The sequence below is a fragment of the Chelonia mydas genome, chromosome 1, assembly GCF_015237465.2.
Source record: "Chelonia mydas isolate rCheMyd1 chromosome 1, rCheMyd1.pri.v2, whole genome shotgun sequence".
NCBI classification, from domain to species: domain Eukaryota; kingdom Metazoa; phylum Chordata; order Testudines; family Cheloniidae; genus Chelonia; species Chelonia mydas.
The window spans coordinates 233646634-233662533 of NC_057849.1; the positions used below are offsets into that span (position 1 = coordinate 233646634).

At 41.2% G+C, this 15900-nt stretch overlaps 1 protein-coding gene across 30 annotated transcripts in view; it reads right to left on the reverse strand.

Annotated features, from left to right (window-relative positions):
* PLEKHA5 (pleckstrin homology domain containing A5) overlaps window positions 1–15900 on the reverse strand; it is a 261450-nt gene that overhangs the window by 82030 nt on the left and 163520 nt on the right. For all 30 annotated transcript variants that reach the window (XR_005227918.2, XR_006288348.1, XR_005227919.2 and 27 more), the window contains 3 exons: window positions 12043–12115; window positions 5537–5637; window positions 3801–3916 (listed from right to left, as the gene is read on the reverse strand). Coding sequence is in view for 26 of the 30 variants with exons in the window: in XM_037916034.2 (XP_037771962.1) it covers window positions 3801–3916; window positions 5537–5637; window positions 12043–12115 (290 nt within the window). In the remaining 4 variants the exon portion in view is untranslated. The remainder of the gene's footprint in view (window positions 1–3800; window positions 3917–5536; window positions 5638–12042; window positions 12116–15900) is intronic.

Consider the following 15900-nt stretch of genomic DNA (forward strand, 5'->3'; position numbering starts at 1 on the left):
AGAATAAACCTAACCTTGTAAAAAGATTCCCTGTTTCTGCCATCCTGCTTGATGCCAAGGTGGCTTTTGATGGCACAGCCTGGGATTACCTGTTTCCTATCTTTAGTAACTTTAGGTTAGACACTAAAATTCAGAAACAAATTTCACAACTGAACAGCATTGTTAACATTTACATTGCTATAAATGCCTGTGTCTGAGTCATCTAGGGGTTGATTTTGCCACCTTTACGAACACTGAATAGTACCTTACTCCCTGATATTCAAGAAATAAGTGACTACTCAGTGTACATTAATATGGCAGACTCTAGCCCTTAATATGGAAAAGTGAAGACATATGTTAGATTTGTCAGTTCTTACTTTCTGAACTGGCTGTGGCACAGGCTACAGCAATCATAGGTAAATAGTGTACTGCACTAGGTGATCAGCACAAGAAAATGACATGAGTAGTACACTGATAACATATCACTAGAGCAGGCAAAAAAACGCCTACATTGCTATGGTTTATCATTAAGATGGTGGTGATCTAATTTGGAAATAATCCGATGTTTTGTCAATTTCAAGAGGCTGTTTCAGGTCACATTTTATGAATGAAAAGTTTAAGTGGACTCCTGATAGATTAAAGTATTTGAGATCAATAGGACCCTGAGGACCTGGTTAAAGATTGTAAAGGTCTACCATTTAAAAAAATAAAGCCAGACTTACTCAGGTAAAAGCAATTACAATTAAGCCTATGGGGCAAAATAAATTCAACCACAATGAATATGCACCTTACAACATTATACACACTCAGTGCTTTTCCTATGGAAGTAACAAAAATGCTTACTTTATTTCAATTTTTAAAATATTTGGGATAGAGGGAAAGAAGCCATAATTGTCATTTCACTCAATAAACACACCAATCAAGTGTTTTTCCATTTCATATATAAAAATGATCCGGAAAACTCAAATTATTCACTGTACAACAGGTAAGAATGGCAATAAGGACCAGTTTGGGCTTTTGAGGAATTTATCAAAGATTCTCCTCTCTCATTAGCTCTCCATAGGATTTTTCACCAGAGCTCAAACCCTTGACTTAAGCTATTAATCATTCAAGATCAATTATCCAAGAAGGAAATAAAGTAACTGTTTCCTCACCTCAAATTTTGTTTTATTTTAAGCAGGCTTTAAACAGGGGAGGTAAAAATCACTTTAGGGCAAATCTGGATAAAAAGGAATGCTTTCATCAGAAAAAGAATAACTATTCTCATATCCACAAAAGACAGAAAAATTGCAGGCTGGAATTTTTTAAAGCTGAAATGCACAATTTTACAGACTGTTAGGCCTAGGTACAAGCAAGTTCCAGGAATGCCATTGTTCGTGAAATAGCAAAAACTTCTACATTTAAATAAATATATCATTTTATTGATAGGCAATTTAACTTCAGAAAACAAAAGGTATGGAAGTAAGGTGCTGAACATCAGTTTGGATGAATACTAGCCTACCTATTGTACCTGAAGTAAAACTCAATAGGAGAATTATATTTAGGATACACAACTCCTAGCAAGAAGAAAAAAATTAAAATAAAGAGACAAAAGCACCTGGTGATTAGATGATTCAACCAAGAGCACTTTATCCCATATGTTACGGGAATGCTAAAACATCAGGTTACTTAAGGATGAGGTAATAGATAATATTTAACAGATTTGCCTGGGGATCCAATACTTATTTTACAGTATGTGTATAAGATCATATCCTGCTAAACAGTTCATTTTTAAAGACTGATTTTATAGCCAAAAGATTGATTCACCAGAAACAGATGTCTGCCTTCCCCCCGCCCTCTGGTTATAGCTAAAGATACAAAAGCCTAAGAGACTTTGCTAGTCTTGAAAAGTATCTGTTCAATTAATTCTTTCAAGACTATTAGTGTGCCTTTCAAGGGGACCGATTTTAGTTTTGCATGCAACATGGACTGCAGTATCAACCCCTTAAAATATACTCACAAACCTAAGGCTAAATCCTACAACCTTGACACAACTAAGGGCGTATCTACATTTTGCTGCAGACTACAGGGGGTGTGAATTGTTGCGACCTAACTGCTCTGTATGGAAGCTGCTGTCATGAACTATTAAGGTACCTAGTTCACATTAACATTAGTTCTCTTTCAGTTTACACCTCCATAGTCCACACTGCAGTGTAGCACAGACATATCTTAAGATAACCAAGACCCCATATAAAATACGCAAACCCATTATCTGAGACAGATCACAGATTTCTGCAGCACTCACACATCCCTCCCTTCCTCAGTCTTCACCTCATCCCTCCATCCACTGCTACTATAACAAAGACTATTGCATGGAGAAAATAAAGAGCGCACAAAAGAGGGAAATCTTGCTGGTCAGAAGTTCTAGATCCTCTGTTCACTACCACCAATCCCTTCAACCACTAACATTTTAAAGACATTGTTTTCCAATATTCAGCTGCTAAAGTAGACAGAATTGGCCTGATAGGTTTGTCCATGATTTGCTGCCTCTCCCAAGCACAGGATCCACAGAAAGGCAGCCCCACTCTAAAGTATTTTAGGAATAAGGTCCAGGTTTAGGTAAGCTGGACCTAAAACTTGCGACAAGACCCTTCTAGATAGTTTCTGGGGTGCTCTGATGCGCCCAAGTGAAAAGACTGTAAAAGTTATACAAGTTTGAAAACGAAGATTTCCACTGAACTAAATATGAAATGGAATGCTATAATCCCTGCAGTATTCATGGTGTCTTCAAGATGATGGGGAAAAAACACAACATAATGTTCTCTTTGATGATATTAGCTGGGATTAAAGCTAAAAGTTCTGAATTTTTTCTGTTTAACTTATATTTAATATTAAATCTAAGTATGTTCTGATTTTTTGTTAGTCTGACTATCATCCCTCTAAGTCTCTGAACATTGGACAGAAGTAAAAGGGTCAGTGAAAACACTTGTAATGGAGAAGCTCTCAAAATACTACAGGTTAGATGCATGTATCTACAAAACACTGTTAGCATTGAGCCTAAAGCAGCACTGGTCAGAGCATTCCTTATGGACTTTCAATTTTTATCAGCATACTGCCTGAAGCAAGGACACTAGAATCATGAAGCAGGAATGAGTTTATCACATACAGTGTGTAGTGTGCAAATGTCTCTCCTGAGCTTTACTAATAGTGAGGTGGGCTTGATTTTGCACCTTTTTGCCCTTTTTTCTTTGTTGTGTCCATGTTCATAGGAATTTTTTTTCCTTTTGAAATGTACCACCATTACTGCCATTGGTTCAGATCAAATGGTAGTAGCAACAATGGGCACACAAATGTAAACAAGGTGCTGGCTGCCATTAGTATTTTAACTACCACGTCATTCTGAGGAAGGTTAGAGGCTTTAAACTCTCAACAAGCATGGGTATGTCTACACTGCAATTAAAAACCTGTGGCTGGCGCATTCCAGCTGACTCGGGCTAGCAAGGATCGGGCTAAGGCTCTGTTTAATTGTGGTGTAGATGTTCAGGCTCGGGGTGAAGCCTGGAATCTAGGATCCTGTGAGGTGGGAAGGTCCCAGAGCTTGGGCTGCAGTGCAAGTCCAAATGTCTACACCACAACTAAATAGCCCCTTAGCCTGAGTCAGCTAGCATAGGCCAGTCACAGGTATCTAATTGCAGTGCAGACATACCCCACAAGTGCTCTCATCATTGCTATCACTGGTGGGGCTGAACCACAGGTGAATTACCTTACATTTTAAGTCAACGAACTCAAACCCACTATTGGAAATTAACTCCTTGTTCTACTGGTTTGCCAATCTGCATTACCTTTTCACAGGTTCTGTCTGTACAAGTGCTGCATCTATCATGGCTTTCATCCATAACTCCATTTCCTTCCCTGTATCTGTGCAGAAATAATAGGTCCTCATGTTTGGATGAGCTGCCTGATTGGAAATGACAAGGTCATTGTAATAAAAAGACAAGATTTCTGTAAAAGAAAAAAAGGTAAATGTTATTGTTTTCTTACTCTGTTGTAGTTAGGTTTATGAAAAAACTCTACAAATAATTTATAGAAAACATTTCGTACAGGAACAATATAATTCACTGTTGTTCTTTTCTTTCAGTGCAATTAGATTAATAAAAGAATTAGCTTGAAAGTTGTAATTGTTGCTTCTCTGTGCATGTACCCTGCTGAAATGATTCTTATCTTTCTGCTATCAAAAATCCTATACTGATGTTCATAAAACATTAACTTAATATAAATAATATATTAAGTTATACATTTTCTGCACTCTGAAAAATTCAGTAAGTCTTAATTTGTACTCACCATTGTAACTTTCAGTGATGTACAGCTCAACAGTCATTAAGGACAGCCAAAAAGGAACTCAAAGCCAAGAAATGAAATTCCATGTTAGGAGAGAATATGTAAGTGATGACTTTACTCATGATTAAAGAATATACCAACTAAAACAAACATATAAACACAAAATAGTTTGTCTAATACTGAAATTTAAGTGCTAAACTCAATTTTTTTCTTTCATCCATTCACATCATAGTAAATGCCTCAAGTGTTTTTTCCCAAAATTCAAGAGAGACAGAGCACAGTGTGCATATATTAGTAATCCCAGTTTCATAAACAACTATGTGCACAATAGAGGAAAATACATTTTAGGGCTTATATATGCGGCCCTGCATTTCGGTCTAAGGGGGTTAAAACTGCACCACACACTAGTGGCTGAGATGTATGAATGCTGTGTGAATGCTGCGGATGGGAAGTAAAAGGTACTTAAGGCCATGTCTACACAACCAGTTATGTCAGCAAAACTTATGTCACTCAGGGCGGTGAAAACCACCCCACCCCTGAGCAGCGTAAGTTTCACCGGTGTTTAGTGGTATTCTGCACAGTGCTATGTTGGCGGGAGAGCTTCTCCCTCCGACATAATTACTGCCGCTTGTTGGGGACGGTTTAATTAGGTCAATGGGAGAGCTCTCTCCTGTCAACAAAAAGAGTGGCTACGTGAGAGATCTTACAGTAGTGCAGCTGCATCGGTACAGCTGTGCCGCTGTAAGGTCTCTAGCGTAGACATAGCCTTAGTTGGCATTAACTTAATCCTCTTTGACCAGGACTAAGTTAACGCCAACAAGGTACCCTTTAGTTCATGCCCAGAGTGTCCACACAGGGGAATTACAGTGCAGCACGTTAGTGTGTGCTGTGATTCACACTCCTGTAGTTGAAACTGCAGGGCCATGTAGACATAGCCTAGCTCCATATGGAGACTGCAATTCCAAGCCACCAAGATGTGCCTATTAAGAGTTGTGAATTAAAAATAAAGGAGTTGCAAAATGATGAAATATGCCTGGTTAGCGCCTTCATCAAGTTTAGCAATTATCTGTCTATATCCACAACAAATTCATTTGATTAGATTCCACTGTTTGGATCATCTGCATATAGTATTATGCAAAATCAAACTCAGAGGCTGTTTCTGTCTATCCTATCTTGCATAAACACACAGTGAAAAGAGTTCTGCACTCTATTTGTTTCAACTGAAAATGAATGCCCTCACCTTAAAAGCGTATTTGCGATTAATATGATCCTCAGAAGAAAGCATCAATATCTGAAAACTAGGTAGAAGTATGCTCCCCAATATTCCCTCTTCTTTTTCATCTAAAATATAATATTTGATTAGAACAACAGTTTTATACACAGAATACATACATTTAGACTCCTTTTCCCCATGTCAAATGGATATGTTTTTCATCCATTGAAAATCAGAGAATTCAACTGTATTCAGTGTTTCACGATGGATTTCAGTAGATGGCCAGTGTCCAGATTGAACACCAGGAGTACTTTACTTTAACATTAGATTGATTAACGCAGAGGTGGGCAAACTACAGCCCGCAGGCCAGATCCGACCCATGGGACCCTCCTGCCCAGCCCCTGAGCTCCTGGCCCAGGAGGCTAGCCCCTGACCCCTCCTCTGCTGTTCCCCCTCCCCGCAGCCTCAGCACGCCACGCCGCCAGCGCAATGCTCTGGGCAGCTGGGCAGCGCAGTTGCAGAGCCACGGCCTGACCCGGTGTTCTGGATGGCGCGGCTGTAGTGCTGCCAGCCACCGGTGCTCCAGGCAGCGCGGTAAGGGGGCAGGGAGCAGGGGGGGTTGGATAGAGGGCAGGGGAGTTGGGGGGGTGGTCAGGGGGCGGGGGTGTGGATAGGGGTCGGGGCCGTCAGAGGGCATGGAACAGGGGGGTTGGATGGGGCAGTGGTCCCGGGGGGCAAGTCAGGAATGAGAGGGGGGGTTGGATGGGGCAGCAGTCAGGGGGCGGGGCTCCGGGGGTGGTCAGGGGACAGAGAACAGGGGGTGGTGAATGGGGTAGGAGTCCCGGGGGAGCCATCAGTGGGCGAGAAGCAGGGTGTGTGTGGGGGGAGGAGGGAGATAGGAGGCAGGGGCTGGGCCATACCTGGCTGTTTGGGGGGAGACAGCCTCCCCTAACTGGCCCTCCATACAACTTTGGAAACCCGATGTGGCCCTCAGGCCCTGATTTAACGTATAAGCTTTTCATGGCACAGACAGTGGTAGGGAAGTTATTGAAGGGAGGGAAAGAGAAAGAACGTGGACATGGAACCAAACAGCTGGATTGGGCATTGGGGCCAGCCAGGGAACTGGGTTAGGTAGGGGTCTGGGAGTGGGTGCTACTGAGGGGTTGGCAGGCAATCCCACTGTCAAGTCTTCCACCTCCTCATTGTGCCCCAAATTCATGTCCTTACTCAGCCACTCTGTGATGCCACAGGAGTGAGTGCCCCAGCAGGCTTGCTAAAGTTAGATAGTCAGACCAACGCTCCTGTCTGGATAGCCACAGGAGGTTCATTTTAAAACGTTTCCTGTGAAAACCATAAATATTTTACTAATCAAATATTATGGGAAATTCAGTTGTCCTCTGAAGACTTGTATTAAACTCAGATACTAAATTCAATCACTGAAGTGGAAAATAGGATTTTTAATCCTGCTTTAACTGAATCTCTCAACATAAGCTTAACTAAGGAGTTACTAATAATACCCCCACAGTAGAGACACATTGTGACTACTGGAGAAATAAGAATCTGCAACTCAGAAATTACTGGGTGAATGTTGTATTTCACTGACAGTGCATGTCTAGCCTTAATATACCTTAAGATACGCTTCCACAGATGACACCATTTGTTCATAAAGTGTATTGGATGACAGCTACGAAGCACAATGATAGCATTTTTCCAAACTGAGCATGCAGCCTACAAAGCAAACTATAATAGAAGAGCTATGCCATTCATGTCCAAATATAAATCTTTTCACAATGGGCACGTTAACTTCTTCACATTACTACTTTGGGGATAAAGATTTAAATATAATGAGAACATTTCACTATAACAACCACCCACAGAACAAACGTGAATGCCTAAATATCACATTAAAAGGTGCAGAACAAGGAAGGGAACATTTTTTTTTAAGTTACCTTCTATTTTTCTTTTTTATAACTGTGAAGTTATAACTGCAAAGGTTTATGCATGTGAGTAATCCCATATATGGCACATGACTTTTGTTTGGGGAGGCTTATGCGAGAACGGAAGATCCATTAAAGTGATGGGAGCATGGCCCCCACCCACCCTCCATTCATGCACCCCTTCGCTGAGTTGCTCTGGCATTGGCATGCACAGCAGGAGGAGTACCCCCATAGCTGGGCCAGCCAGTGAGAGGTTGTGCATGCTGATGCTGGAGCAACTCAGCTAAGGGGCGCTAGAAGGAGTGTGTGTTTGTCCTTTTTAAAAGTGTCATTTTTTTCATGCCTTAAGGGCAAGCGAGGACAGGGCGCCTTGGGGCAAAGAGGCAGAGCAAGGGTGGGATGCCTCAGGGAGAAGAGTCAGAGCGAGGGCGGGGTCAGTCCAGGTGCAAGTGGTTTCCCCACTTCTAGGGAGCTTCTGACGGTGGCGCTCCAAGGGTACTTGGCCAGCGTGCCTCCAAAGGGAGGTGATCTGTGCCACAGCTGGCATTTCTTGCCCCCTGTATGGCCAGCTATTTTTGGGGAGGCTAAACCTCCCCAAGCCTCTTATACATGCCGCCTATGAGTAATCTCAGTGATGTCAATGAGACTTACTCGTGTGCACGGATCTTTTGCAGATCAAGGCCTAAAGTGCACAGTAAGTGTAAAATGTTTCCCAATCAGAATAATTGTCTTTTGCATCCACTTTGCACACATGTAAATGACTGAAAAAGGTGTGGAAGTTGTACACCTGAAGAAGAGCTCTGTGTAGTTCAAAAGCTTGTCTCTTTCACCAAAAGAAGTTGCTCCAATAACTTCTTTCACCAAAAGAAGTTGCTCCAACGCTCCTCATCTTTGAAAAAGTGTAAGGCAAAAGACAGGGACAAAAGAACTACTTGCATCCCACTGTTTATTCAGTACAACTTGCTAATACATTAGAGAGCAGAAAGATTTCAAAATAGTTTTTAAAAATGTTGGCCTCTGAGCCAATTTGCACATCCTTTCCAATTATGGACTGAAGTCAGGCATATTCAATTACAAGATTGAATGTTTTAAATTTCACATAACGGTTTATGCTCTTTAATATATTTACACTCCTTCTCTAGCATTTTAATTGGACTGAAGACCTACAATACAGTCACTACAAATCACTCATGTTGCCATAACCTGAACTATTTAAAGTTTCTACAGAATTTTAGATTTATACTACAAAAGCACTAAGTAGTGCAAATCTGACATTTTAGCTGTATGTTATGGGAGCCAGCCCCTAGCTGTCCCATAGCGAGGAGGTTGATGGAGACGGAGCCACGGAAGGCTCTATGAGGTTTTGGGGCTGGCTCCCACTCGTTGCCCCGACAGTGCACAGAGTCCAGGCGCCCTGGCACACACAGCCCCAGAGAGGGCAGGGGAGGTCTGGGAGCAAGGGCCAGACAGCGGAGCAAGTATTAAGCAGCTTTCCTGCAGGAACACAGAGTGACAGAGCTCCTGACTCAGCATGGCCAGGGGAGTGATGTGACCCACAACATCCTAGCAGCTGGGAGCTGCTTTTCGCACGTCAGCTTTGCTCCCTGCTCTGGGGAAAACTCCGCGCAGCAGCAAGGAAGAACCAGAGCAGGAAGGGGGAGCAGGCTCAGCCAGGCAGTAATGACACTTCTGGCCACCATGCTTGCTGCCCAAAGCGCTACTCCTCTGCTGTCAGGAACTCTGGGAAACATATGGAGGACTTCTGGGACCTGAGTCAAGCTGGGGCCACGTGCACATAAGAAAGCAATAAGGCTCAGACCCTTCAGGGTCCTGGGACTCTGGTTTTTGAGGCCTGGGTTAGCCCAAATGGTGTGTGGATGCAAAGGGGGTTAGGCTTGAGCTCAGGCTCAAGCCCAGGCTTGAACTGCAGTGTAGACATATACACAGTGTCTTGGAGCTAGCCTCCCAGTTGGGGTGGACAGACTTGGGCTAGTGGGGCTGGCGGTAGCGCTCTAAAAACAGCTGTGTAGACAGTTCTTTGAAGTTCTGGTTTGGGCTGGAGGTTGGACTCTGAAACCTACAGAGGTGGTGAGGCTACAGAGTCCGAGCTGCAGTCTGAACTGCAACTTCAAAGAGCTGTCTACACAGCTGTTTTTAGAGCACTAGCACAAGCCCTTCTACCCCAAGTCTGTTAATCCAGGCTGGAAGGCTCAATCCCGCGTGCTCCAAAGTGCTATGCAGACAAACCCTTACGAGGTACTATGTATCATTTTTCCTCCCTAGTCCAGAATATGGGAAAAAAACCTCTCGAAAAGGCAACATGGTATTTTCTCCTCCACATAAACTAGTGCGTTCTGAAAACACTTAGATTAAACTAACTTGTTTACACATAGGTAAATCTCATTCAGTAGCACTACCCATTTTTGTTACATTGAATAGTTGTGTATTTGGGGAATTGGATTTCTTTGTTACATGCATACTGCTATGCTTATAGTTTCCAAATTTTTAAAAATCTGCTTCCCATCGTCTGAGCTTTTATCTATGTTACTCTACCCACTACATCCATCTTCATTTGTATAAATAGGAGAGAATCTTCTTATGCTGATCTATAAGATTTTTTGTTGTTGTAAGCAATATCTTTTCTATGTGAAAGCAGGCAGTCTTATCCCCCAGTGAAAACAGAAACATAATACTCTAAGCATTTAAAAATTACAATGCCATCAGTTTTCTTTCTACCCTTAAATCCGGACTTGGCACTGGATTTTAACATGGTAAAATTTTGGACTAAACCTTATCAACCTATCTGGTGTTACAGTCAGATATACAACCAGAAATACTGTTTGCAATTTAAGAGCAAATGCACATTTTCCCCTTTTCATCTAAGTTCCTGAATGAGATAGCACTAACCTAGTATAAACAACTTCCACAGAATAGGGTTTAGAATTTGTCTGCTTGTTTTGTTTTAATAATTTCTAGTAACTTAATTTAATAATTTCTAGTAATAATTTCAAGTAAACCATTGCTGAAACATTTTTTGATTTAAATACGTCTCAGTAATGAAACGACAGCTAAAATAGCTATCTGAAACTTCAGCTTCTTACTTTATACAGATTAGACTACTCTGCTTTTATTTCTGTCTCTCTTATCTAGCCTACGATTAACACCTTAATCAAGCACAGAACAAATGGGAAATTGGAAACAGACCTCTGAATACATAGTTTTATTTATGTTTAATAGCTGAATGGACAGCTCCATAGGCTTCAGAGCCCAAGCTACAACTTTAAAGCGCCATCTACACAGCTATTCTTAAGAGTGCTAGTGTGAGCCCAGCTAGCCAAAGTCTATTGATCAGGGCTGGGAGGCTTGCTGCTGCAGGTTGTGTAGGCATACCCGTAGACTTTTAAGTTAAAAAACAAAACAAAACAAACAAACACCCCTCTCAGATTTATGTCCCCCCCCTAATGCAACTGAGATTCAACCTACCCAGAATATTAAACAAATGAAACTTCCATGGGCTGTGCAGACATACCCTTAAAGGACTTCCTAAAAGTAGGCAAACGTTACAAGGAAAACCACAGAATAGGCACTGGCCATTTAACTACATAAAATAACTAAAGCTCAACCAATGTCTCCATGTCTAAATTACAGTCCTACTGAGTAGACTAATTCTGACCCACCAGTGGTTTATCTAACAACATGTAATCTTTCAAGTGCTGAGTGCAAGCATGACGACTGCATTCCAATAATTCAGAATTTGAATTAACAAGAATTACAAAGAAAGCTTTTCTGCTTTGAGACTTAGTTTACCTTGATTAACGTAAAAATGTGCTGCACATTTTTCAAATAAGTATAATCATTTTCACTTCTGGGTATTTATACCCAGAGCTGTGCCAGAAAAGCCCCCTTTTATCTGGACCAGGCAAGCTTGTGGCAGATGTCCAGTGCAGGTACTCCACAGGGAATGGATACATTGATCTCTCAAAATGGATTGGTAAAGAATTTTTAAAAGAGCAGAGAAATGGGATTTGGGGTTCCTACAAGTGGTATGGTGGGGAGCCAACCTCCTTCGTTATAGCCTTCCCACACACAACCCTCATATGAGGGGCGTGGCTGGGTCCCAACAGTGGATTGGCTGGGACCAGCATGGATAAGGCGACAGTCCCCAAGTATGTGGCAAGGGTTATGGAATTACTTGCACTGTACTAGTCTATCTGCCACATACTCCTAGATATTTAAGAATAAAGCTGCAGCTTAATTAAACCACATCCAGTGCCTCCTGTACTCCTTCTGGCAAAGCCAGATAAACACACAATGTCAGCAATTGGTTTTGACTTCGGAAGTGCAGCTAGTTCTAGTAGTGTGCTGATTTTACATGTCAACATTAACCAACAGCTCTTTGCACCCTTTCACCAATTAGAAGACAGGATTAGCTTTATTTTAAAGGTTCAATTGTAGCTGGAGGCAGGAGGTAGAAGGGGGAAGGGGAGGAAGAGAACAGTTTATGTCAACAACTCTTAAACTTTTTTTTTTAAAAGATGCAAAGATTTTCCTGTTTCTAAAGTAAAACAAAAACAAACCTTTCTAAAGAAAACTTACCTCTGTAATAGAAGAGACACAGATCAGAAAGCACAAACCATCGTTTCTTCCACAGCTTCATACCAGTACTATCCTACATTAAATCAAAGTGTTCAAGTAAGCATTTGTCAGACGATCAACAATTAATGCCTCATACTGAAAACAGATCCCCTGGTTTGCAATGATTTAATGTCATCTATTGATTTTCTTGTTTAAGAGCATGTTTTATGCACATTTGATTTCTTAACACAGTCCTGACTTTAAATACCAAGCTGATTACCTAGAAAGCGTACAGATGATCTAATTTAAGATTAAATGAAATACAAGCCCATTATTTTAGAAACCTAGAGACTACAATTTACAGTAAATGGGAAGAAGGAAATAAACATGTATGCTTTTTTAGAGGAACTATGTGAGCCAATATTTTAAAAGCTATCCTTATCTTTTCTTGTCTTTCATATCAAGTGTGCGCCAAACTCCCTGCTCCACCAGTATTCATAAACCTATAGCAATTTCTCTCCAACATAAAAAAATTTATTCCTAAACCAATTTCATTTGCTTTTATGTATCTAACCAATTTGCAATACATTTCTCAGAATGAAGGACTGCCACGACTACTGCAGTGTAAGTAAGATGAAGCTTTGCGGTGTGCACATCCTGGTAAAATAAGATTTAATAAATATGTTAATCTACTCCAAAAAGAAAGGTATTTGTGAATTTTAAAAGTATTCTCGTAGTGAATGGGATTTAAAGTGATATTCAAGGATGGCACTATAGTAAAACCCTAAGCTTTATATACACTCAAAGAAGAAGAGAGTATGCTATAAAAAAAATTTAAAAAAGAAAGAGTCATCAAATTTTTTGGCTGCTCTTTTCAAGCTTTGCTCCCTAGGTAAAAAACAAATATTACCCAGAGTGTAAAACCTACTTTTTCTGAATAATTTTATCTATACTTAGCAAACCCTCTGCCACTGAAAGTTTTCATAATTAGAATATTTGGCACTATGAAAACTTGCATCAGAGGATCTCAAAATGCTTTACAAAACATTAATGAATTAAGTCTCAACACTGCCTGTGGTATTCCTATTTCACAGATGGGGAAACAAGACTTGGTCAAATGACCTGCCCTACCAAGATCATACACTACATCAGCAGTGGAGCTGGGACTATAACACAGGGATCCTGACTCCCAGGACTGTGGTTTAGCCACAAGAGCATTAACTTTAAAGACTTGAAATGCTTGTAAAAGCTTTTTTTTTTTAAATCTAAAGCATTCTTTAACCCATGACAGACTATTTAAGAGGTTGTTTAATTGAGCCATCCAACACAAGACATTCTCTTACTCAACGACCTCAACTGATATCTACAGGGATCAAGAAGATTCCCCAAATCATGCCCATAACTGCACTACTACTCAAACATTATGGATTTTCTTTTTTGCTTTCCTTTGAATCATCAGGCCAAGATGCAGAAGAGTGGAGTTGATGATTAGGGTATGGCAAATCCTCCAGTAAAGTGAATACATTTGTATATGGTGTATTTGCATGCTATTTGTTTTCTTTTAGTTGAGTGTCATTACACAGCAATTGGACAGTGTTTTCCATCAATGAGAAAATTAAGAATTGGTTCTAGACTCAGATTTGGTAGAAAGAATATAGAATGATTTGAGAATGATGTTGTGTGTAATGAGCTTACACATCCTGAGACTCAAATTACTGTTCTGTATAATTAAATACAGTAGGAATGCTATTACTAGATAACTTGTCAGAGAATGAAAGCTGTATGTACTTTAACTGTAGCTCTCTGAAGGTTGCATCATACCCAGATAACACTCTTAGATCAGCTGACTTGTATCACCATCATTGCAAATACTTACACAGCACAGTAATTTATAGCATCCCCTTCCTATCTGAAGTCACCATTCAAACGTTAAGAGAATAAATGAGTCTGTAAGCCCGCTCCAACTGAGTTTACCTTAAAATCTATCTGCTGTAGTCTTTTCATTAGTGAAACAAGACAGGAATTACATCCTAAAAGGGGTTTGAACATTAGTATATAGCAATGAGGAGAATACAACTTTTACAAAAATAGCATAGCTCTGTACCTTAATTTACTACTTCTCCCATAGTAAGTCTTTTCTACACAATAGATCTCCGTTCTTGAATATTTCAGCACTACCATGATATACTAACCTGACAAGACATTATATATCCCTTAAGAAATGAGTAATATGTAAAAGGAACTTCCCCCTCCTCCTGAGCATTCCAGTAAAGAAAGTATCAAATTGTTTTAGCAACGGAAGTATATCTTCCTATAAAACAAATTGCAAAGACACAGCTCAGGATAAAAAGGAGAGGTTACTCAGCAGTACAATAACTTGAGTTATTCAAAAACTTTTACCTCTGTGGATGCTTCACTGTAAGATGTATGCATGTTTGTGTACTCTCACTATCTCAGGCCACTATCTCAGAGGTGTGCCTTGTGCTCCCACGTCACGGTCATGTAAGGAGATGTGGACCCACCACCAATCCAATTCCTTCTTAACCACGAAGCCTGGAAGACTCCGCAGCATAAGAAAAGGTGGACAGGAGGTGGGGCATCCATAGAGAACAAAAGATCTCAAAGAACTCAAGTTACTGTACAGGCAAGTAACTGGCTCTTCTAGTATATGTCTCTAAGGATGCTTCACTGTAGCAGATCCCCAATCAGTCTCTCATCACTGACGTAGGTGCTGAGGAGGCAAATCAAAGACAGTTCAGAGGACTGCATCACTGAAGGTAATGTCAGCTCTAGATGCAGGTATGATGGCGTAATGTTTGGCAAACGTGAACTGAGGACCAGGTTGCAGCCCTGAAGATTTCCAATACGGAGACATCCTTAAGGAGGACTACAGAAGTGGACTGAGCCCTAGTGGAGTCAGCTGTCACTCCGTGAGGGGGATGTACCTCAGCAGCTTAACAGAAGGTCAAGATACAACCCAAAACCACTTCAATAGTTGAGTGGAAACTAGCTGTCCCTTCATCCTTTTGGCAAAGGATAGAGAGTCTGGGAGAAGCCCTGAAATCTTAGTTCTGCCAAGGTAATAAGCCAAGGCACTTCTGACATCTAATGTGTGGAGACTAACTTCCTCCCTCGGGGTATGGAACTTAGGATATAATAAATGGATCTCTTGGTTGATATGAGATTCCAATGATACTTCAGGGATGAAACGAAGATGGAGGCATAGCATGACCCTGTCATAGTAGGAAGCAGCATACTATGGTTCTGACATGAGTGCCCCAAGTTCTCCCAGCCATCACCTCAGCCAGAAGAATATCAAAAATGAAGCCTCGAGAGAGATGTGAGAAGGACCAGGCAGCCTTCGGCTCAAATGGGGAGTTGCTTACGACGCTGAGGACCAGATTAAGGTTCCATGGAGAAGTGTGGTTTCGGACAAGAGGGAATAACTTGTATAAATCCTTAGGGAATGGTTTGTGGTTTGAGAGGCAAAGAGTAAAACCCCTTCTATAGGTAAGTGGAAGGCCTTAACGGTGGCCAGGAGCACTAACTCAGCTCACTGAAAGACCTCATGTCTAAGTCCAATAGGTCATTTGGATCCCTAGAGTGGAGCTTCTGAGGATTGCAGAGTGGTGAAAACACCAAGAATGGAAGCATTTCTATTTTGGCAGTAAGTCTTACAAGTAGCAGGTTTCCTGATAGACAGAAGGACTGACTGAATATTGGCTGAGCAGTGAATTCTGTGCCCGAGAACCATCTAGGAGCCAAGTTGTCAGGTCCAGAGACGAGAGGTTGGGATAGGTCAGGACACCTGAGGTTTATGACAGATCTTCCCTGAGGGTAAGGCGGAGAGGCACTGCCAGAAAACAACGTGCCACACTT